The sequence below is a fragment of the Pieris brassicae genome, chromosome 9, assembly GCF_905147105.1.
Source record: "Pieris brassicae chromosome 9, ilPieBrab1.1, whole genome shotgun sequence".
Classification (NCBI taxonomy): domain Eukaryota; kingdom Metazoa; phylum Arthropoda; class Insecta; order Lepidoptera; family Pieridae; genus Pieris; species Pieris brassicae.
The window spans coordinates 1870299-1896646 of record NC_059673.1 but is presented as its reverse complement, the minus strand read 5'-3'; the positions used below and the strand labels follow the sequence as shown (position 1 = coordinate 1896646).

Genomic DNA, 26348 nt, shown 5'->3' with positions numbered 1-26348 from the left:
AACTAGTTTTCTCTTTCTGTAATTGTCAATGCGAATAGTCTCCATGGGGTAGCATAACAAAATGTTCCATATGTTTAGCTACTAATGAGGTAGGCTAAAAAATAATTTTACGTCGAAACGAAGTTTGCGAGCAGCTAGGTTATAAATAAAACCATGTTGTATATTAAATAAATTTATTTTAATTGCACCTATAACATCAATCGCAAATATTGTCAAACATTATCGAGGCCGTCAATATTTCTTAGAAAAAAGATTTCAAGCAAAAATATACAAAACAGAACAAGATGGAAAACAAGTCTTTGGCTCTGAAAAAAGAAAAAAAAACAAACGTAGCACCATTTCGATAAAAGATAGAATAAAAATAACAAATTGCGTCATTATCTGTGTAATTAAATAATATAAATAAAATTGATTTCAACCACAGACTACATTCACAACTGTCAAAGGTATCATGTATGGTTCCCACAGATAATGACGCACGGAAAATGCAAAGGGAGAAACTTTGTTTCTTAAAGGCCTTCTCACACAGCATACCAAAATATTCATTAAAAATAAAAACACGATCGTTTATAAAAATCTATATATACTTAAGTAGTGAAAATATATTCTTAAAAATCCTCTTAGTATATTTTTACAATGAATAAGAATATATAACTCGGGACGGATTTCTTTTACAACTATTTTTTATAAGTAGATTCGTTCACACACTAATTGTTCGAAGCACCATTAGTGCGTGGCGTAAAAACACGTTTTGAAAATAGCGTATGTCTATTCTAATATTTGTAGGATCAGTATGGTAACCATTTGTTTCAAAACCCGTTTATAAATCACCATTTCTTATATTATTTTCACCTTATTGGGATTAGACCAATGTATATAATAGCAGCCTCTAACTTATGTAATATGTACCAAACCCGTGATTTAAATATAGCGTTGATATTGAAGTCCATAGATAAAAACAAGCAAAACAGATTACATGTAAATTTGCAATAGAAAATAAACTATGCTCTGTGTAATGTGTCAACGCTTATATAAAACAATTTCTTGTACTTATCATCCGGGAGTGCCCAGACCGTGTTTTTATTAACCTACGCTAACTAAACGACATTTTAAAGGTACTGTTTAGGAATAAACTTTTTAGTAAACAACATAATATCTTACCCCAAAATTACTCTTACTGTATATTTACATTAAGTCACGTGAAAACGTCAAAATCTTCGATACAATGTCAGTCGTAAGCCGTCACATACAAAATTCACGACATAAATCGTAATTAGGATTTTATTAACAAAGACAAATTATATACAACAAATTTACATAATAATTACAATTATTCTAAGTAACTAATTACAGAAATGTACCAATGTTTGAGCGACGCTAGCGGCATCTAGTTTTTGACAGTCTTTATTCAATTTAAAAGACTGATTTGATGAAATTACTTATGTTTAAGGTTTTTAAGACCGTATTGGCAGTGATCTGTTGGGCTCAATACTATACATTTCGACAAATCTTTAGTTAAACAGAGTATATTGTCAAAATTTGGCAGTTTCAAGACGGTACAATACAGATTAAAAAAGTTAAAACTTTCAAAGTTTAATAATAATTATTGTCGTTTATATTTCTTATGTTCTTAGATATTATATACTTCAATCGGCGATACTTGATATTTGAGATCACTATCGTGTAAGGCCGATTCTCTGCATTTTATGAAAATATAATAAAAGTTTTTTTATGTATATATAGTATAAGCTTTAAGTTCAAAATGGAACGTCGTATTCACAAAATGCAGACAAAGTTAATCACAAAATAAATTTGCTAACTAAAACCTAATAACATCGTGTCACGGAGCCTCTCTGATTTCTTTAATCTGAAACAAAAAAGGATTTATTAATAAAAAATAATATTTATGGTTATTATTTACACAACAAGAATTATATATGTTTATACAAACATTCATTCGTTCTTTCAAAAAAATATATTTCTATAGCTAAACTAGAAACATACTGTATAGTTACTATATACAGTAATATCCCTAAACGGACGATAAGTAAAGAAAATAATTAGAGTCTCTCATACCAGAGTTATAGTTCTCACACATACATATAACGGAAGCTCCGCTAACTAAATTTATGTATAAAAAAATTGCCGAATATATAAAAATTACAGTCTACACCTATGGTTGATTGAGTCTCAAATAAATAAATTCACTCTGCGCCTATGAGTTGAAGAAAGTGTGTCAAAACCAAACGAATCATTGACAACCGGATACGACAAATAAGGATATTAAAGCTCGGATGTTCATGTAACTTATTTGAAAGTATCCATTCAAATTATGACTTTTTTGTTAATACATAAAAACTAACTATGAATTTCTATTGAAGCTTTTTTACACAATAACATAATAATAGCCTACGCGATCAAGCATCTGTGGCTGAAAATCTAGACAAAACTTACTACAGACGTAAGATTAATAATCAAAAACGTATTGGATGTTTTCGTTATTCTGAAAGCACTAAGCGATACGTCAACTTTCTACCTTCACACCACACCATCCTCAACTTGTTTCAGTGCATTAGGGATGTTGAGAGCCTTAACTGTTATCAACCGCGACTTCTCCTGCCATCTCTCCTCCCTACAATTTGGTTCTCTTCAATATGGCCAAAGTAGCTAGGCACCCGGTTCTAAATCACAGTAGACAGTGATTTAAGATCCTTCAATGGACTTATACATCAGTCCAAGGTATTGCCAAAAAAAATTACCTATAGTAAAGTTTTGATAGTGTGTGTTCGTGGTGACCAAAGCACACGGTACTACACATAAATGCAATAACAAATTCAAAATTATAGGCACTGATTCAACGCGGCAGTTGTACATATAATGATTTTGGTATGTTGAAAATTACATTTAGTCGTAAAAAAATATAAAACGAATGATATAATAAACACTGAGTAGTGAAATAGCTCAATATGACATCCTAAACCTTAAGCTGCCGAAGTATTTATCGAACTAACCATTCCATATCTATACCGGCCATTTATTTATATGTAACTGGCCAATTGTTTTTTTCAACTGATCATAATAACTTCTATATATTTAAATACAGCTCAAAAAATTTGTTCCCAAATGGTCAATGCAAATGCATACCTTTTCAAGAACATTCAAAACCTATTTTATAGGGCAAGCACAAACTGTGTTAGTAAGACAAGTTACATAACGCGGAAGAACTTTCACATTTGCGCAATAGTTGCATAAGCCCAGAGACTCAATGTTCATAGTTATGCAACAATTTTTGGCGGTTAAACTCAAATGCTATAGAAAGTGGGACGTGCGAAGCGGCTACTAGTTCAAGTTGATGTAATCACTTTGAAATTGGAATTTTGGGTCCGCATTTGGCGGTATTATGACTGTCAATGTCTAGTTTTGACATATGACACGATCTACAGATTATTACTTTCTTACACTCTGGTTCAGCACCACAAATATTTAGGTCCAATAAAATCTGTTTTAATGGTAACATTTTTAAAGTGTGCTTTTATATATACATTACTGGTAAAATTTGACAGCTATTGTTTGACAATTACAACTTTGTTTATGGTATGGTTGCTTGTACTAATGCAAAGTTTTGCAAAGTAGATGTCAGGTCCGAGGTTGTTCACCAAGTTGTAGGTTAGTTAACAAAAGAAAAAATCGTAAGGAGACATACAGTTACAGTAAAATAAAAGAATTATTGGAAACTAAATATACGGTTTTAATACCGAATAAACAGTTGTTAAGGAAATTACTTGTGTAAAACAGGCGGCAAATTATAAACGTCACTGATATAAATATTTCCTCCAATTTTATTCCCTTTGGAGAAGAGACTCTCGGGCCGCATAGTTGAAACGCACAGGCGCTAATTAAAGATTTAAGTTTACGCCTGGTACCGGTGACCTCCGAGCTGGTGTTTTTTTTCGCTCAACGAATAAATATCTCTATACAGTGAGGAAATGCTGCCAGCGTTAAAGGTTACAGGGACCAAAATTTTTTAAATTTATTTATTTTTCTATTTATCAATTTCAACTATGTAGGATAATAATTTTGTGTGTTGGAAACAAATAATATAGTAATTTGTTTTTATGTACTTATCAAAGCTTGTCTAATTAAATACATTTAGATAATGAGCACTAGTTTTATGGTGAGTGACATTTATCAAAATTTGGTGCAGCGGAGTGCATTGCCTTCTCACAGTGCATTGACCTTAATTCACTTATTTTTTATGGCGCTCTAGCGAACTTTGGGAGATTATTCGTTACGTTTGTGTTAGTATTTATTATTAGTACCTGATTTCATTATAAATATATTTTTATTTGCAGTATAATAATCACAAAAAATCATCATCATCAAATCAAAAAAGTAATATTGGAAATAATTGTTCTATCTCAACGAAACATTTATTTTCAAAATAATAGACGTTATACTAAGTTTACCAGTTATAGGCGGTTTTTATTGTCACGCTGTAACTGGAAAATAGCTAAAGCGACTTGGCTATGATCATGAAATATAATATGTATAATAATAAAAGTAGATAAATTAATTTTCCAATAATTACTTTTTAAGTTTTTTTTTAATGTACACAACATGAGTAAGACGGGTGTAAAGGACGTTACCGCTATTATACTAATAAATTGCGGCATAGATATCCTACTACTGAAATTATAGACCACGCGACTCTATGACAATTCTGTTTTCTATATATTTTAGAGTTTAATTCAGACTTACGCGATAATAATCAAACAAAAAGTGCATTACATCAGTGATGACATTGCACGCGGGATTAACGCGAGTGACGTAAGCACTAAATGTGGAACAAATAAAAAAAGAACGCCACACCTTCACACACACACGCGCGTAGTGAAAGTGCGTGCGCGCATCACACCGTGCGCATTCGGCGCATGTTCGGCGTGTTGATTGAACGTAATATTAGACATTTAACTTTTTGCTACAAAAACACATTTATATTCATATTTTTTATCATATTAACTAGCCCTGCCCTTTAGCCCTGGTACTCAATAAGATGTTCATGTACAGAAACCTGCGGCCAAGATCAAAAGCGTGATTTACGATAATGCTAATTAGAAAAGCATTAACGCTACAATCTTTAGCCCTGGGCGTCAGTTTTATCCTTCCGAAAACTAATCTAATACCCAAAAACATACATGTCAAAGATTATGAAAATACAGAAGACAGACAAAGATCCCGAGTGTAGTTTACTATGATGCCAGTTAAAAAACCTGCGCTTCCTTTTAGGTCTGGGCCTCATATCTTTTCGTAATCGTTTTTCTAATAAGCAAGCAAGTAATGAGTCTGTCTGTGCCTGACACGCCGACTTTTTAGGTCTAAATCATGTGTATGTATAGTCCAAGCACAGCCTTTCGAATCTTCTACCTGAGGAATGACACACAAAGTCGAACACACCACTAGGCCAGCACGGCCTTTATAAAGCCCGTTAAAATTATAAATATTTCCTATTAAATTATAAAACTTCCAAGGTGTCACAACATTGAGGAAAAGGCTTGTTCTTGTTGTTTTTAAGGCTTCGCGGCGGAATCACGTTGTAGCTAACGTGTATATTTGAATTTCCAAGTTGACTCCAATTTTCAATTATGGGTCTCCACATTCATCAAGTGATAGATTCCTCATATTAAGCCCGAAAACAGAAGTGGCAATGGGCGGGACATATAGAAAGATGCACAGATAATAGGACCAAGGGGAAATGGCAGAAGAGGGCGCCCGAAAAAGGTGGGTATCTGAAATAGAAGCAGCAGCAGGGGCGAATGGATAGATGCAGTTGGAAAGCTGGAAGAGGCCTGTACAAAGGATATCAAGAAAGTAAGAAGGAAGAACTATCGTAAGGTAGTTAGGATAAAGGATACAAAGGATATCAAGAAAATATATATATATATATATATAAATGTATTTATTAATATATATATATCAAATGCTTTTATTAATATTATTATTACATCCATGCCACACAAGGTTCCACCAGAGTTAGCAAGTATCGGTTCAAGTAAGTTTATTTGCTGACTGTATCTGTCCCTCTTCATCACAGCTTAGACATTTGATAAAACGGTATGAAAGTATTTTAGTCGAAATTGAACGTAAATATATATTACATTTTTTGTTACAGCTGAAAGCAGGTCATATTGCAAGATGTACTGACAAAAGATGGATAACTAAGACAACTGACAATATTAGTTGAATTATTATTATTAATTTGTTAGCCGTGGGAGTACGTAAGTATGAATAATTAGGAAGATTACGTCTTGATCACTATTATTGAACTTAGAATATTATTTATAAATTATAAATATTATTAATATTACTTTATTTATTTAAAGCCTTCCATCTTCCCTATACAATATCAAATGGCGGCGGTTAATTAGGCATTTCCTGGACAGGCCCTCCTATAGACCACACGCACATACCTTCAGGTGGGATTGTGAACAAACGTCTGTCCAGTTCTGTATTAAAAAAAAAACTCTCCCTATACATCGGGTTATGTAGGGCGCGTGCTGATAGCACTGACACAGTTACCGTATCGATAAACAAACAAACAAACATAGAGATATCGATTGAGAAGAACTCTGGTTATATTGATATCAGGAATCGCGGATATCGTGTAATCTTACAAAGTTTTTGCTAATTTAATAAATTTAGATACAATAATGTACACAGTTGTGTTGGCCTAGTGGCTTCCTCGTGCGACTGTCATCCCTGAGGTCGTAGGTTCGATCTCCGGCTGTGCACCAACGGACTTTCTTTCAATGTGCGTATTTAACATTCGCTCGAATGGGAGGAAGGTTTACCTTAAGACTCAAAAAGTCGACATGAGTCAGCCGCAGGAGCCTTGTCACCTATTTGCCTATTAAATTGTCAAATGCTCATGAAACAGATACAGAAATATGAGGCCCAGAACTAAAGAGGTTGAAGTATAATTGCTTTTTTTGTGTTTATCGCGTTCATACAGAAAGACGCGACCCGGGAACTTTTACTTTTATTCGTCTCTTTCGTCTCTTACTGGCAAATTAATGACAATGGAAAAAGGCAAACTTATTCCATTATTTGAAACATTTCATTTATTTAATATCTAATGAAACAGAGAAATACATTTTTATAAAGTAAGTCAGTCTTTGATAAAAAAAAGATTTTAGAGAAATTGCTCCAGGAGTTTACTTTTGTAATGTTACTTAAATTCTCGAATGGCGTCGAGGTGGGTCTGTTATGTATCACTTGTCAAAAACAAAGCTGTCATACGAGTCATAGTTCGCGTTATCTCGTCTTTGAGCCTTGTCTATGACTTTCTCTTTGGAGGCTACATATCAGTTATATGGCCCTAGTAGATTTCCGTAAAATTAAGTTTTAAAAGCTTTTATTTGAAGCTTTATCTAGTAATTGATACCCCCCTCTCTCCGCGGTGGACATAAAAAATAGCATTAAAATGTCAGTTATTGTATGAATCACTATCCGGTACTTTAGATACAGCGTACTTGAGATAACTGCACGCTGGGAAAATAGTTAAACTATATAGGGCTGTCAGTTTTCTAAGACCAATGTTTTCCTTGTTGACCTTGTTTTAGTATGAATAATAAAAGAGGACTTAACCCTAAAGTCTAAGTGTAAAAAGTGTAATTAAGCTTAGTCAAGGAAAACGTCTTGAGAAAATATGCATTTTTTTATATAACAGAGGGCAAACGGGCAGGAAGCTCACAGAATCTTAAGTGATACTGCTCATGGATACTCTGCCAAAAGGCCCGCAAGTGCGTTTCCGGGCTTTTAGGAATTGGTACCCTCTTTGACGGACCCTAAACCGTTGAATGCGATACGTGTCAAAGACTGTACGTTGCGTAAAAACAAAGTGTAAACTGTATATAACGATACTAAAGGGACTGTATTTTATGGCGTTATAGAGAGTTATCGTTAAGGAAGAGAAGTGGAGAAGAAAAATGAGAAAAGTACATTTCAGACTATTGTTAGTAGTTATGTACATTAAAAAAAATCTTATTTGAATGCTATTGCGTGTAGTCTGTTATTTTCGCCTGACGTATTTTTGCTGGACCAGTCATTTTGTTGTATTTTTTAAATATTTTATTCATATCTTGAGATATGAGGCATCTTGGTGATAAACCATGACTCCTACTTATTAGTCATTGTCAACAACAGTCTACGTGTGCAAGCAATCCCTATTTGTAAACAAAAGAACGAATTTCTTAGGAAGATCATATGCATGATGCTAACAGTCGAGATTATTGCTGGTTATAAGCGACAAAAAAACGTACACAGCTGCGCAGTTTTTACTAATTTTAGCAATTAAAAAGTACTTTATCACTCAATTGTTGTCGTTATTGAGAGTGTGTAATGCTTTGTAGAGTTATCATTGTATTGAAGACAGGATAAACCATCCCAAGCTAATTGATTTCGACGCCATACAGACGAAGTACAGGGAGTACGTCGTTAAATCGAGGGACGTTACATGGAGTTGTCACTGTGTTATTAGCCTCAGAAAAGACATCTTTGCCTCATTTATCAATAGAGTAACGATTCAGACGTCTGTGGAATGACAAAAAACACTATGAAACACTATAAACGATAAAATCATACAGATTTTGCGAATCACAATAGTTATTAATTTAGTTAAATTTGACTGACAATTTGATAAGAAACCGGAAGTATGATTGCCATGAGCGATATACTATTTTAAATAATTAGGGAATTCGTTCGATTCGATTAAATAGAGGATAAATTTAACTAGGATTTATAATAGGACAATTTTATTTTTGACGACCTAGCTCATTAAATTCTTTAGGGATGGGTTTTTTAGTAATAGAAATATGTAGATCAATAAGTATAGAAGCAGCTCAGAATAGATCAGTAGGAATAAAAGGGGCTGAAGAGAGATCGAGTGACGCTCAGAATAGATCAATATCATAATCTATAATACAAATAGATAAGAAAAACAATAGTAAAGCTGTATCAGCAAAGCACAGGACACAGAAGTATCGAGTACTAAGCTGAATCAAGGAGAAAATAATACATGTTTCAATAAGGGCACAGAACGAGTAGAACGACAAAACACTTATTAATTTGCTTATTTACAGTCCACATTATCTCTGTATATAGGCAGCGACTGCAACGGAAGGCCGGCAACGCACTCACGAGCCCATTAGTTATCCCCCGTTAGCCCGTTAGCCCCCGTTCGCCTGAGGTCGTAGGTTCAATTCCCGGCTGTGCACTAATAGACTTTCTGTCATATCTTACCTCTCGTAGAAAAAACCAGCATCATAATCAATTCCCGGCTGTGCACTAATAGACTTTCTGTCATATCTTACCTCTCGTAGAAAAAACCAGCATTATATATCAAATCCAAAAATCGACATCAAACAAAAATTATCAAAGAAATGCTTTCCGAGACGCCAAAGGGTTGTAGGTCGCCACTGAATTATTATTGTAAATCTTAAGTAAGAATCGTCTCGATGAATGAAAATATTCTTTGAAAATAACTCTTTTTGTCACGTTTCGCGGTCTATTGTAAGCGTAGGGCCAGCAACGTGATAACAACACGTGGTCACGTTACAAGCTTTTTTTAAAAGCGTTAATATTTTCATTTGTTTTATTTATAACTAAAACCTCAAACAACATCTTGTCAACCACTCCTATGCTGATAAAGAAAACATTATATTGTCAAATTTAATTATAAATTATGTTATGTAAAAATTACTGTCAGGTACAGTTTCAAATGGAAGGAAAGCTGCCCACGACACAGGGAATACTAGTGCACTTTATTTTACCTAAATAACCTGTTATTGTATATAATAAAGTTCTATCTTTCAATGTATATTCTGAATAATGTTCGCTGGTAATCGGCTTACACTTTAAATTACCTCAACGGTATTGTTAAAACAAAAATTAATTCTTGGCTAATTCTAGGCACTCCACTGAACTAAGTTTAATTGGCCCCTATTGACAAAAAGCGTACAATACTCGGCCGATTTCCCCAAAACTTTCCAACAGCCTACTCGACTCCTGCGCAGACGTTATGCAACACAGCGCCATACACAATTTTATTACTTGGGTTTAAACAGTTTAAAGATTAATTCTCTAAACTCAAAACTTATTAAAAATTGTTTTTAAATTTTATGAAATTGCTGCTTAAATGCAACGATTTCAAGGTTGTGTCGGAACTTGTATGGGGGCGGTGCATTGTTATTACATTAATTTAAAAAAAACCAATGTACTGTATTCTGAGGTAAGTAAAGTCCATGGAAAGTGAAAACCAAGCACGTGATTGATTCTAGCTGGTTCTTGCGTGGCGATCGTTTGACACACATTCCGTACAGGTTGCGAAACGGTGCGCGGGCGCTGTCTGGCACCGCGGTCATTTCTTGTAAGCCAGCGGAAAGGCGCTTTAATGAATCAGATACTATAAGTAGAGAATTTACTTAGAATACTTTTTAAATTTCCAAAAGCGAAGTTATTTTGAATATCTTACTAGCCGTGTGTATATATTATATATTATTTCCAGAAAACATTTTTTTTAGTTAAATTAAAATGGTCTATCTCCTATAATAAAAAATAGGGGTTGATCGTAAAGGGGTGACAATTAAGGGTTTTTTTTTATGATACAATGGTTGATCGTAGAGGGGTGACAATTAAGGGTTGTATGTATTTTTGTATGGTGTATCTATAATATTTTTTTTCTGGTCACCCCTTATCTTTTATTATCCCTTAGTGGTTTAAAAGATATATAGTAGCCGATTCTCAGACTTACTGAATATGCATTAACAAATTTATAAGGATCGGTCGAGCCGTTTCTGAGGAGTATGGGAACGAACATTGTGACACGTTATGTATATTGAGATTAGTGTTGATCTTTTTTTATAATTAATAAACAATTTAGTTGTATAACATTTATATATAATAATTTAATTAATACAAAATTACAATAATTTTAAAAAGTTTGGTCCCTATGTTGGGCAGCATTTCCTCGCTGTATTGCGATACTTATTCGTTGAGCGAGGAAAGCACTAGCTATAGAGTCACTGGTACTATTTATAGCTAACTTAAAGCTTTAATTAGTGCCTGTGCACAGTCTCTACTGCAAAGGAAGGAGGAGGAATTGAATTAATTAGAAACATATTTTCTCTATAACATTACGTATGTTATAGAGACTCTAAACACGGATTTAGCGCTGAAAATGGTATATAATAAAGCGATGGAAGTGCTGCGTTCTACGAATTTATTGCTTGGTTTGTTTGTTTAATTGCTGGAAAAGCATCACTGGCACTTTTTACGTCCATCAAGTGTTACAGATCAATGCCCCGTGAAGGTTCATTTCCTAACGATATAATTGCAGTATTTCATATGTTAGCTGTATTTTAGATACATAGTAATTTACTATATAATGTAAATACAGCGTGTTTGGACTCAAATTGCGGCTTAATCATAAAGTCTGTAACTTCTAAGAGATTACACGATTCGGAATTCAATTGTGTGTTTTTGTTTTCCAATGAATATGAAGAACAAAGACAAAAACGTTGGAGTTTTTTCAGGTTTTTGAGGCACAGAACACCGACAGTCGCGCGTTTATCAAATTTTAAGAAATTATATATTTTCTTTATTGCATACACTCATCCAAAACACAAAAGGTATATATATTCACGAAAAAAAGTGAAAGCTCCACGCATACCTACACAACTCACGCACACAATGACAAGAATTTGGCTGAATCATCAGTTGGCGGGTTAATTTCGAATAATCCAAAATCCTAGATTATTTATTTATTTATTGTTTTCGTATATACTTTTTGTAATATTATGTATTATATTATTATTATTATGTATATAAGTAGTTTTACTTTTCTTACTTGAAAAAACTTTTGACAAACAAAACAATATGGTTAGGTTGATTTCATATCATGTCAAGTACCAGGAACTTATAAGATCAAGTAGGTAATTCAATTCATTTATAAGCCTAAATATAACAAAAGGTTTTTTTTAATAATACACACCATACGTTTTATGAAAAGGTGACTCTGAGAAAACAATTTATAAATGTACTACTACTACTAGCTTTCATTATTAAAATGCCAGCAACATACAAATATTAATATCAAATTATATAATCGTAATATGCATTTACTGCAAACAATTGATTGAAATGCGATATCGAAGACGTGTCATATTTAAAAGGAAGTTTCAATTATGTTGAAAATATCTTATTATGTAAGCTTAATTAGGAATAAGTTACATACAACTATATTACATAGGGTTTATGACCAAACCCATTACATTTTATAATATAGTTTAATACCAGGCTGGATTTTTAAGTATATGACGTAATTTACCTACCTACTTGTTCTTATAAGATCCTGCTATTTGCTATGATATTTTAATATTGTTTTTTTTTAATATTCTATGTTCGAATATCTAGATTTTTAAATTTGATACTAAAAGTAAATAAACTTTCACTTATAAACCTTATTGAACAGAAGCCAAGCGAACTTTTACAGCAACTTATAATTAAACAAATTTCAAAGAAATGTGCGCTAAATCAATCAAAAATATCGAAATTACTTTTCCATCTGTAGATATGTTCGGAAACATATTTATTTTGCTGTTTAGTGCATACATTTACTATTTCCTACGTATTATTGTTTTTGATTACTATTCTCAAATTAATGACATCATTTGACAAATGAGGTGAAGCTTTTAACAGTTTGACTGAATCTATTAATGTTGGTACAGATAATAGATATTTTACCGTAAACCACATTTTTTAAGTATAAGCATACGTATTGCGAAATACAGCGAGTAAATTCTGCCACAAGGTATACTACGGGGATCAAACTTTTTCAATTTATTTAAATTTTCTTTATTTTTTAAATAAACTCATAACTCGGCTGTTAACTGAAGGAAGCCAGGGTAATTAGCCATTTTCAGCACTAGATCAAGGGCTTCCGGTTTCATGAGATTAATTTCTATACAACTTAGAAATCATTTAAGATGAGAGAATTTCAACCAAGGATACACGTTAAAAGTAATGTAGGCATATCAGCTGTATCTAGGACAGGCAGCGAAAATTTTTGACTCACGCAAGCTAATAAGCACCGTGTGTATAGAGCACACGGTTTATTTTTCATTGTGTAATGTGAAGCGAAAATGAAAGTTATATGCCGTTTTGCACGGACAAATTTCAATACGAAATTCACGATTCCTTTGCTTTGTGTGGTAGGTCGGATGTGAATATGGATTGAGTATATTTCGGACGAATTTCGGGTCATTCGAATATATTGGAGTAGAGCACAAACATAAGTTCTCCACAGCTGGTATCATTTTTGTGATTGTTTAGTTAAGCTGAATAAGGACAAATAAGATTCCTTAAGTAGTCTGATTAAGTCATATTAGGTTTTGATGTACAGGAACCATAGTAGGCAATTATTTTTACCTTTTTAGTAAGAAATTGGACGTGAAACGAGCGTCTTCTTTTCCTATTTAGATAGCTTTATTTTACTTTAATTTTCAAACTCTTATTAATTTTTTTATAGAGCGTGTGTCAAACTAGACATGCCCATGGACACTCGATCCCAGGTGGCTCCCGAGTTGCCTTTAAAAAATTGGCACGATTTTCTGTTCTAAGTCGAATTGGTTCGGAATTACAGTGAAAATTATATATAATCATATCATCGGATATCGAATTTATCAACTAAGCACAAATTTCACTTTACGTCAAATATTCCTGAAATTGTAAGCAAATACAAGAAATTTAAAACGAAAAATGGTGTCAAGTTAACAACGTGAATCGAGTCACGTTGCCTTTGCAAAAGTTCGGTGTTAAGTTAGTCACTTTTCCACGCGATTTAATCATTACAAAAAGGTCTAATTATAGAGATGTTTAGGTTAAAAATCAGAAACGAGAATTAGATTTTCACAAATTTATTGTATTTGGACAATTGACATTTTCTTTGGAATTTCAAAATTATTACATAATTCCGAAGAAATTTTGTATGACTATTTTTGTCGTTTTTACTTATATAATTTGATTCATTACTAATAGCTTTATTTTTACCTTTTTACCAGTTCCTAGATTCGACTCCTGACAAAAATTGCCAGACTTTTCACAATGCTTGTCTGTCCCGCGTTGCTTTTTATTTTTTCAGTTACGAGTTGAGTTAGTCACGCTATAATATTTATAATAAACATCTGATACGAACACGTGACCAAAACATTGGAACGTGAGGAAAAATGACTCAAGGTATTCTAAAAATACGGGGAATAAAAGGGTAGCTTCGGCCATTTTTTTACTGTCTTGGAAATACCCCCGAACGAAGCCGGGGTCCACGACATCTTTCAGAGACTGGGTGAGCAATACATACTGGGTGAGGTTACAGAGTCTTAAGAGTTGAATTAGAAACAATCCAAGAAATTCTGTGGCCAGGACCATGAGCGCCATTGGTCTTCTATACTATATAATACAGTTTATTAGTAAATTTCATGGTATTTACATACCAATACAACCTTTTTAGTGTTGAGCCTCAAATGATCACGGTAAAGATACTTAGATACCCGTGATCATTTTTACTAGGCAAGTCGACTATTTGGGTCCGGTTTCCATCCGGGTGATGAATGCGGACATAGAAAGTCCATTGTACAGCCGAGGATCGAACCTACGACCCCAGTGATGAGTCCCACGAAAAGTCTGCTCTGGTTGACTTTACTACTTATAAAAACTTAGTACCTGGGTGAACAGTTGTATGTAATCGTGGTCACGTAATACAATTTTGGGTCTGAGTGAGTTTTGTTGTCTTGTTTTCACCGTAGCTTGAATTTATTGCGCACTTTGTAAGTTAGCTAGAGTTCGATAACACTCCTTTAGGGTTAAAATCATATTCGATCGTAACTGATAAGACACTTGTTATGCATACCGTTTTTAAATAACAATTGTTTTTTTTATTAAAACTTATTTAGATTTTAAATTCGAGCTTTAAACCATGGTCAGCACTTTTTATATACATTAATAAAGACTAGATTATACGTGTTGTTTTGCCCTAATTAACAGTTTCTGATTTATTCTTAATTAATGATAATAAGTTCGTCCATTACTCATTGCGTTTAATTATTTCGTGTCATTTAGTCAAATTGTTGTAATTTGGTTATTATTACTTGGAAGTTTAATGTTACTTTTATTTAGACAGACTCAAACTCAAAATACTTTATTCATATAGGTTAACAAGTAAACTTATGAACGTCAAACGAAATGGTGTTAGATTGATTCTAAACTTACATTTATAACCCGTTCGCAAGTCAAGGGCGTAGGGCGGGCAAGAAGAACTGGGAAGAAACTCTCCGCAACCCTCTTTAATCGCTGATTTGTGTTAAATTGTGTTAATTATAATTAAATAAGGTTTTTATGCATAGAAATTGCTTGAACTGGACCAAATCAATCCCAAGGATTAGGAACATTAAATAATCAACATATTTTTGATTAATTTACGTTTAACGAGAGTTTTGATTTTATTTAGGGATAATTTCTCTACTTTTGCTTATTTGTAAAAATGCATACAATTTCCATATAAGGAGTGGTTTATCTTCTGGAGCCTAGTTGGGCCAAAGTTAAATCAAAATGGAATATTTGTCAAATGTTAATATTTGAATTCTATTTTAGAACGATAATATGTGTATACGCCATTTAGTAAGATTATTATATTGTATTAGATTTTTTTTTAAATTCAATAAATATGTTAACCCGAAAATAAAAATCCGAAAGCAAATTTAAATGTATTGTGTATTGATATATTTCAATACACGAATTTCATACAAATAAATATGTCGCAGTCATAAACATTGCATAACATCCCATAAAATCAAATCCTTTTCCGATTTACGACTTTCACACACATGCGTCCCGCACACATGCACACCTCACTCACACCGACACAACGCACACACTCACCTATGGTCAGAGCGTATGATCCGGCGCATGCGGCGCTCCTAGCTGCAGCATCGACCTGCACAGTTCCGTGATCTCTGGGTGATTCAGATTTATCAGATGAACGTACATTTGTTTGTGCAAACTTAACTCCCCGGTGACGGCTTCTAGCCTCTTTAACAAAGCATCTTTTTCCCTTAATAAGGTTTTAACTTTTTCTTCCACCTCTCTAGAACGCACTTTAGCCTTTTCACGTGATTTTCGCACTGCAATATTATTGCGTTCCCTTCGCCTTCTGTACTCATCTGTACCTTTATCTAACCCTTTTCCAGACGAGCGTCTTGGGGGTGGCGGTTTGTGCTTTAACAAAGGTGGTAGAAGCGGAGCTCCTAGTGGTGGTAATGGAGTAAATCCACCCCCATACGGCCCACTTACACCAACTGGCGGTTGAGGATTGTACTGTCCAGTGTACTGGGCACAAGTAACAGATCTTCTGAAATCGTGTGGTTCCGGGGGCTCCTCCTTAATTGGCGGTGCTTGTTCGTGTGAATTAGGTTGAACTGGGGCAGCGTATGACGCACCGGAATGCACCGGCTGCGGCATATATGCTAAGGTAGTGCGTGCGAAGGGCCTCTGTTGGGGTGATCGTCCTCCCGGAAGTATTTCCTGGAAGAGGGCCATCGTTTCCTCACCGCGGAACTGGTCCTCGATGAGGTGTTGTAGGTCCAAACTGATTTCCTGTTCATTGAGATCGGAGTCTAGGTGCCGGGGGTCTAAGTCTGGTGTTTGGTAGTTGGTACGTTTGTCGTCGTTAGTCTTCTTAAGGTCTGGTTGTGGCGGCGGCGGCGGTGCGCCGGCCGCGTCGTACATTTGCGGTGATTCCATACCGCCCGGGCCGATCGGCCCAGCGGTTCCGTTTCGAGTATCCACTTCAGAGCACTAAAGGATCACTAAAGCACATGCGGGTCGCGTGGCGTATCACTCGCGGTACCGGCTAGTACGTGTGTTCGCTCCGGCGTTCGGGCGCTGACTGAGCGCGCGCGCAAGGTTGTCCGGAAGGAAGCTGTAACTGAAAGTTTACAAGTAAAAGTTTAAGCGTCGCGCACACAGTCAAGCGTTGATTCATGATTTTTCATAAAGGTTTGATAGGCCTTAATTTTACGCGTCATTTTAATATCACGTCAGGAGTTTAAGAAGGATTTTTTACCTTAATTTCATGAACGGTGAGTTATAAAAAATTGCACACAAAAAATTACGTAAATAAAAAACCCAGTTTTAAATTAAAAAATTAAAAAAAATTATCTTCGTAGAAATGCTAATGAAGAATTATTAAAGGCTTATATTAAAAGAAAGTTGTGATTTTTAATTAAGAAAAATAATTTAGCGAAATTTCACGATAATTATACTTTACGATCAAGTTTATGAGCATAAACACAGTTAGTAGATAAGAAGTTAAAATTATTTATAAAAAATAAAATTCTTAAACATTTTACATTTGACGTTTTTATTTATCTAAATAAATATAATAACACAAATTATAAGAGATGCAATGCGGGCCTTAACGCTTACAAGCGATCTCTTCCAGGCGCCCCTAGTAAAGCATATAACATAAAAATACATTATTTAATAATGTGTGTAAAATCGAATTTTAAATTTCTTATTATTAAAAAAAATCTTTAAAATAATAATTAAAATACCTCCAATGACGAAATAATTACGTAAAATAATTCGATCGCTATCAATTCGATTGCACGTGTATTCGTGTTCCATCTCGATTCATCGATTACAAATAACGATGTGGATGATAACGAGTTCGTGCCGATAAAGATAGCTCTTATCGGTTCACCGTAGGGGTGTATGTTTTGATATCAGTCACTGAACGGGGATCTGCAATTTTTTGAACCGGGAACGACTTAAAAATGACGTCCCAAGCTCAGACTGCTGTATCATTTCTGTAATAGGCCAGTAAGTGTCTGGCACGCACGGGTGTGTCCTGTAGGAGGCAATGGCAAAGGCGGGCATGGTTCTATTGGTGATCTCAGGGCTAACAGGTCAAGCACTTTGGTCGGCAACATACCCGCGAGCCCTCTGGCATTTAGAGTGTCCATGGGGATTAGCATCAGGTTACGCCTGCTCGTACCCGTTTGCTTTTCTTTAAAAAAAATGTATGCCTATACTTTTGCACAAGTTCCAGTGCAGCAGTTCTTTATGGTCGGCAGGTCACTAACTAGTACTGCCCTCTATTGGAAGATTATGTAAACTAAAATATTTTTAATAGCAAAAAATATATTTCAAAACTGTATCAATTTAAATATCCCTTAACGCGGTCTATAGAGCAGTGTTGGCCTAGTGGCTTCAGCATACGACTCTCATCGCTAAGGTCGTAGGTTCGATCCCCGGCTGTGCACCAATGGATTTTCTTTCTATGTGCGCATTTAACATTAGCTCGAACGGTGAAGGAAAACATCGTGAGGAAACCGGCTTACCTTAGACACAAAAAGTCGACGGCGTTATTTTTAACGCAGTCTATAAAAAAGATTCGCGTTAGACGAAATTCCGTATCTGCACTTATGAAAACCTGTTTTAAAATGCCAATATTTTTACAACGCCATCTAGGTGAAAAAAACTGCACGAAAATCGATAAATATGCTTTGTTCACATTTTCTTTTAAATCATACATACGTGCAAAATGGCTATATAATGACCCAATTTAAGTTTCCGATGTCTAAGTGATATTTGATTCTTATATCTGGTACTTAAACCAATGAAATACTGGACACAATCATGTTTTATTAATTAAATTACAACGCGGTCTAAATATACTGTTTAAAGTAAAAAGTATAAGGTTTCTAAGTAACTTTTTCTCAATGAAGATCCGCTCTTTTTGATAGTTATGTTGATATCTTGCAGAGGAAGGAACCAATCTTACAATCTGACCAGCGACTGGCCTGAATTCCCCAGTGGAAGTTGTATATATCCTTAGTCGGAATAAATTTCTTAGCGCGTTTCAGAGTCGTCACGGTATCTGTAATAACAAATCTAGTGTTAAGTTTTTCATTATTTCCCTCTGAGCAGAGCTATACCTTCTGTGCCTGACACGCCGTCAACGTCTTGTGTCTTGTGTTGTCACGATGTTTTCCGTTAAAATTTCAATATCTAAGTTACCTAACTTGTCACCTACTAACTTAGATATTGAAAATTTAATTAAGTCTAACAAATGGCGTAATAAAATATTAATAAACGTCTTGTACTGTGTTGAAGCTTTTTCAAAGTGCAACCACGTCTTTGTCGATATTTTTGCTCTTGCTAATAATAATGTTTACTTACTTTATTCTTTTATTTTTATTGTACAGGATGCTTGATGTTAAGTTATGCCGTAGGTACACGTAAGTATATTGGAAAATATTGCGGAAAATATTCTTGATACAACAAGAACAAGGCGCCCTAAGAGAACTAAAGTTTTTAAGTTTCTAAAACTGTAGTGATTAGTGCAAGTCTCGGATACACGGACATATTGTCAAAACATTACAGAACACTTATACTTTTATTGAACATTACCTTAGTTTAAGCTATTCATTAGAGAAAATTAAGCCAACATAATATTACTTATTAGCCATAATTATTCGCTATTATAGTCTATTGTGAACTTTAAAAATAATGCAATTTATATTTTTTATACGTTATACTGCATATAGAATCTTTTGTTGGACCGTATATTTTTCTTGGTCTAAATGTAATAAAATCTCAAAACTGATGTTTTCATGCATTTTCATATTATATACTTTTTTTTAAATAGTTCTTTAATTTAATAGAATCCTAACCTAAACTTAAATAAAGAACTGGCAGTGGTGCTTTTAAGGTCTGGGCTTTTGATATCTGTATCTGTTTCATGACCAATCTTATTGGCAAGTAGGTGATCTCCTATGCCTGACTCATATCGACTTTTTGAGTCTAAAGCAAGCCGGTTTTCTCATGATGTTTTCCTTCACCGTTCGAATGTTAAATGCACACAGACAGAATGTCCATTGATGCTCGAACCTACGACCTCACGTATAAGAGTCGCACGCTGAAGCCACTAGAACACTTTTCATAAGTGAGGTGAACACTTATGAACAGCACTTGCGAGCCTTCTGGCAATGTGTGTGTCCATGGGCAGCAGTATCACTTAACATCAGGTGAGCGTCCTGCCCATTTGCCTCCTATTACATAAACATATTTTGATACGGAATCGCGTGTATAGTAGAAAATACTATATCGAAGTTTAGGATCCAATATTATTTGGCCAGGATCATTGCAGGACAGCAACTTCAAAGAGACTTTGACCATTTTTGTTTTGTTATTTGTTGTCTAGTCTTTTACTGCCATTCATAATTTGAATAAAAACATAGAAAAATATTTTTGGACTATTGGCTAGATTGATCGATTGTATCACGGGGATTATTAGCATGATGAATTCTTTGTTCTAGTAAACCGCTTATAGACGGTGAGACCTAGTAACCACCCGTGGTGGGGGTAGTGAGAGGGTATGATGCAACGCTCTTATTCAAAGGTGAACCTCATTTTGGCACGTTTGTCACAATAATAAAGCCTTTTTAAATGTAAAAAGAGGTAGAAAACTTAGGAGTTGGAAAGACCAAATTAAATAAACAGCAGGTTCGTGGCAAAAAGCGGCATGCAGAGAGGAATGGCTGGAGTTGGAGGAGGCCTTCGATAGGGCACACATAACATAAGAAGGAGATAGGAATATACATGTGTTTGAGTGTAAAAAAACAAAATGTGTGCGTGTACTAGTGTACACACGTATTATGACCTTATTTTCCGGAAAATGATCTACTAATTGCAACTTTACAGAAATTGCTTAAATAAAGTTTAACAAACGCTTTTATTATCATAGACATGAATACAAATAATACAATTATTTCATTTTAGCTTATTACAGAATTTCATTATAGAATTATTACTATCATTGTTATCGTTATTATATATTTTTGTTATTAATGGCTTTGAATCTCTTCGAATCAACCGTGGTAGGGCCAAGAAAAAGTGGGCGCGCAACGGAAAAATGTGACGCGTTACCGAAAAATGTGACGGTATATTTTTTAAGAAAACACTTTTTAAACGGATTGAAGGAAGATATGTATTATTTTTTTTCCAACGCCGATAAAGAAGATTCACTTCAAAAAGTTAAGGTATCAAAAAATTGCCTTAACTTCATAACCATAAGTCACCAGTTAACTTTAAACGTATTGGTTTAATCAAAAGTGCCTATATGAGTTGCGCATACGTTTCAATGAGTGGGTAAGTAGGCAAACGACAGCAGAAAGTTGTTGGTAACAGTGACGCAACGCCCGCGCCGCTAACCCAGTCACCGCAACCGACTGCGAACTAAAATGAGAAGAACTGTTTTCGTTATAACTGAGCGTTATAAGGCAGTCTTTGCCGCGTAATTACCACTATGTGGAACCGGCTACATGAACTATTTTCACTTAGGGTGCCAATACTTACCACGAGAATGTAAGTGCGTGCTCCTATTTCACCATGCCTCCTGCTGATAGAGGATCTTTGACAGTCTGAGAGAAATCTTTGTTTTTAATTTATTTTATTATTATTTATTACTTAAGACGTCATGTGGAACATGGTGTAATGGTTGCAGCTCCTTACAAACGTTGTGTAATAATAAAAAAAACCTTGGCGATTAAAAAGTGTGGCGGAGAGTTTACTGCCAGTTCATCTCTTCCGTTCTACGCCCTTGATTTGAGAACTGGCAGTACATGTAAAATTTGAAGCATTTAATGTATAGTGATAGTAGTTTTTTCGCCTTCATGTACCAATCAGTAGGCCGAGCGTTGGCAATAAAAATAAAATAAAGAACGCGACAATTTTGTCAATTAATGAGTTCACTGGTCAGTAGTCTATGCTTGGACTGATGAGGGATTGGATGAATCGGTGTTTGGTATACAGAATTGGATGCTTAGCGATTTAGAACATTGTGCAGAGAAGCATAGATAATTCCTGTTCTCTTTGTTCAGATAACGATATATCTCATCTTAACGTTGAAGTATCTGCCGATGCTAATAAATGGACTACCTATTTAGTCAAGATGCCTTAACAGTAGTGTATGTAGAAAGTCGAAAACTAAATTTGTATGAAAATGACAGTTCGTGTCGACAAATTTTCATACGAATTTAGTTTTCGAGCCCCTGATCCATCTTAGATAGCTTTAACCCGCAACAAGTTGAAGATTTATTTTTATATGCATTTGTCGGACGCCTGACAAGATGTTTATTGTCACATTAATAACACAATGGTTTTCAAATGTATCATGATTTAGACTATATTATTCAGCAAAATTAATAAATAACAAACTTTGTTCTGAAGTTTTATTTACTGACTTCTTAGGTAGGTGCTAGTGTATGTTTTTATAACTTAATAATAATAGATAAATCGTTTATTTGCAAAGAAAGTAATACATCCAGGTTGATTGTAAAACTGAAACTTTGACTGATATGTCAAAATAAGAAAGTTTTTATAAAGTTTGTTATTATGTCATTATCATAATTAATGACATTTTTCTATTTTTATATCGATATATAAAAATAGAATAGATTATGATAATGTCATAATAACAAACTTTATAAAAACTTTCTTATTTTGACATATCAGTACTCTTTGTATTAGCATATTGTGTGTTATAACATGATACATAATCCCGTTAAATGTTCCGTAAAAATTTAAATAAAATCCGTGAATCAGCCTTTCAACTTTGTAATGTTCGGCTCTCGAATCACGGGTCACCAATCTTCTAAGGGCGCATTTGATACTCGTTCGTACGGCGAATATGTTGAAAAACTGACATTACTCGGCTTTAGACTCAGTCGTCGGATTGTGCCAGAAAAAGGCACCTGCCTATTAAAAATAGAATAAGTAATCTCTGGCCTAGACCTAAAAGGTTGTAGCGTCTTTTTTGCTCAATGCTTAGTAGTCACCTCGCTGAAACGGGGCTGGAACTCTTGACAGGGTCTTCGTCGTCAAGTGGTAATAATAAATTTTGGTCTCCTTCACCACCTGTTATTTATTTATAAAGTGGAATCTTGATAACTCGAATGTCAAGAGGACGGCAAAAAATCGAGTTAACGAGTTTTTGACTTAACAAAAACTTCGAGATACATGTTTTGCTGAAATTTCGACTTACAGAGGGCGCGATTTCTAAATGTATTTTTCGATTTGTAAAGTCGAATTTGAATTTTGTAGAATATAGTTTTTCTTAAAGTATTCATTCATTGCAGGTGTACAATAATACAATACGAATATAACGAATAATAATTCGGGACTTCTAATATATTTTTTTATAAATTATTATTATTAATTTAGGGTATATTCCAAGTAAAATGTCATTATATATTACCAACTACGACTTACGGAGTCTCCTTTTTGAAATTCGAGTTATAGAGTATAAATATGTATCAATACATCGTTTGGAAATAACAGTTCGAGTTACAAATTTGAGATACAGCATATTTAAGCGTTCAGCGGAAGGGAATGCCAATTTTTTTAGACTTACTGAGTATTTCGATTTTTGACTTAACGACGTTCGAGTTATCGAGATTCCACTGTACTTATAATTTTGACCGTTTAGTTAAATTTACTAGGTAACAAATTTCAACCTCCGCTTACAAATTAATCATAGCGTTGTAGGAGTATCATAATATATTATGATGCATTCATGATGTCATTCGCCTGCACTATGATTTTTATATGGAATAAAAGTATAGAATTAAATATTATAATTGAATTCCAACTGTCCAATATATTTTTAATTACTTAAAGATAAATTTAAAAACGGTTTGATACAAGATAGACATAAAAGGTTAAAGTGGAAATGGGCCAGTCACAGTTCCCGCGTTTATAATGATAGATGGGTCAAAATACCTTTACTTAAATGTATCAGTGGGATGAAAAAAGAGATGATGCCCAGCAGAAACCGGGCATGATGGAATAAAAGGAACGGAGGATGGGAGATAAGGAAGAATATCCTGCCTGCACTCCGTTGAAGGTCGTTTACTAATTTTATAATAAACATAACATGGACTAAATGTCATCCTGATTATGTAGTACTCGATTTTTTTAACACTGTACACAGTATAGATTAAATGTATCTGAATAAATTATTTAACGACCTGAATATTATTATTATAAAGTGTACATTAACTGTATTCGCATCTATTTGATTAAATACAGCCTTGAAACGAAAATTTAAAGCCGTGTGAACTTTGACGTATTAAATTAATAACCAAAGCTACGCCTACATACACCTACGACACAAAAACATGCACCAGGACAGCATGAATCGGGCACAAGTGATTGCGTAACGAACTCTCACTTTCACGATTGAGGCCGAGTGGGCTCCATTAGTGTTATGCATACCTGGTACCTGGTGTTTATGTTATTTGTAAAGGTTAAATGGCGATTAACTACAACGGTTGGTTTAACTAACTAACCGTATGATGGATTTAAAATCGTTTATTTGGCGTTAAATGTAGCGAAGTATTCTCGGAATTAAAAGTGCAAACGGAACAGTGAAAGTATCCGCAGGAAAACCAATTTAATAAGATTATGAACAGCCCTACAGCTCACATGGGCAGTTCACGAAGCCCGTTATACAAATGGGAGCTGGTAAAAAACGGTAATCGAATGGACTGGCCCAAAAGGAAAGACCAAAAGAGCGAGATACCTATGAGATTAGCTGGTAAAAACATATTTGCTTAATAAATTTGTATTAATTGTTTTTTAATTGATTTATTAACACTTCGTTGCATTACAATATAAAAATTGAACATAATTAAATGAAAGGCGGCAACTGGCTTATCGCTTTCGAGCGATCTCTTTCAAGCAAAGTAGAAAAGAAATGTATGAAATTAGAGATAAGGTATGCAAGAAATGCAAAAGTACATATTACAAATAGTTATTAAGACAAAACTAAACAGGAACAAAGAACAAACTAAACTACAAAAGTCTACATGAAAAAATAAAAAGTGCTCATGAATCACAATAATTTAAGATTTTGTATATTTTATATATGTGTGTCACGTTATATATGAGAGCAATTTTTGATGAATTTTATAAATGATAGGAATTACTACTGATTTCGAATTACTCACACACAGAAACTTCCTTCACATTTGGCTCAAAACAATGTGTTTCAAATTGGTTCCATGTACGTCTCGTAGCAAAAACCACTAGTATTTTAATAAAGAATCCGGCGTATATCCGCATAAAAAATAACATTTTATGGATAGAAATAATAACAATAATTTATAATTAAACAAATTTTAAATGTTTGGTCCCTGTGGCGGTGTACCTTTACCGATACTTATACGTTGAGACAGGAAAGCACCAGCTCTGGGGTCACCGTTACTAACTACCAGGCGTCAACTTAAATCTTTAATTAGCGACTGTGCATTTGAACCCCACGACCCAAGAGTCTGAACTCCAAAGGGTTCAATAATATCTATGGATATATAGATAGTTGGTTATAAAAGAATGATTCTTTGTTTTGAAAAATAGGCAAATCAATATTAATGAAACCAAATTAAATGCATTTTCGACTTAATTAACTAACGGCCTGACCCAGCATCGTATCTATTAACTAAACAAATACATACAAGTTTGTACCATTTCTTCATGCATACAAATAAGACGGATTATAAAACATTGATAAACAAACATGTACAGTACTTCATTAATATTTTTTCGACGAATATTCACTCCACACAAAATTTTAATTTACATACAATTTTTGCAGTCTTGGCCTAGTAGTTTCAACTAGACTCTCATCCCTGTGGACGTAGCTTCGATCCCCAGCTTTGCACCAATAGATTGTCTATGCGCACTTAACATACGCTCGAACGGTGAAGCAAAACATAGTGAGCAAATCGGCTTGCCTTAGACCCAAAAAGTCGATATGAGTCAGGCACAGGAGGCTGATCACCTACTTGGCTATTAGATTGACAAACGATCATGAAACATATATAGAAATCTGAGAGAGAGTTTTAATAAATCGTCTGAATACGAAAAGGGAACTTCTGTATATAGATTAGACAGCTGGATAGTTCGCGCCTGACAACAGTATGAACATTATTCAAATATTAACTATGAATTAAAAAGTAGGTTAGAAAGTCAGACAAAAGACAAGTTTAGATTCAGAATACATATAGAATGCCCGAAAGAATTCATTACTACAACAAAGGACGGTAATATGCTACCAATTTATTGTGCATGCAAGCTATTAATTTCATAGATGAAAATTTATTAGGTAAGACAAACATATATATATATAACAAAAAAACAATTATACTAAATATCATCATCAATACACAGCCCCTTGT

At 34.2% G+C, this 26348-nt stretch overlaps 1 protein-coding gene across 1 annotated transcript; it reads right to left on the bottom strand.

Moving 5' to 3' along the window:
• Positions 1-222: 222 nt before the first annotated feature.
• Positions 223-16980, bottom strand: LOC123714168 (CCAAT/enhancer-binding protein). The gene is made up of 2 exons (XM_045668340.1): positions 15988-16980; positions 223-1867 (listed from the first exon to the last, which is right to left on the bottom strand). Exon 1 carries the CDS (start codon positions 16846-16848, stop codon positions 15994-15996), a length of 855 nt encoding a protein of 284 aa, XP_045524296.1. The 5' UTR covers positions 16849-16980; the 3' UTR covers positions 223-1867; positions 15988-15993.
• Positions 16981-26348: the final 9368 nt, after the last annotated feature.

Bases quoted from the DNA above. Each gene is read 5' to 3' on its own strand.
- LOC123714168 (XM_045668340.1), bottom strand. From the start codon at position 16,848: ATGGAATCACCGCAAATGTACGACGCGGCCGGCGCACCGCCGCCGCCG.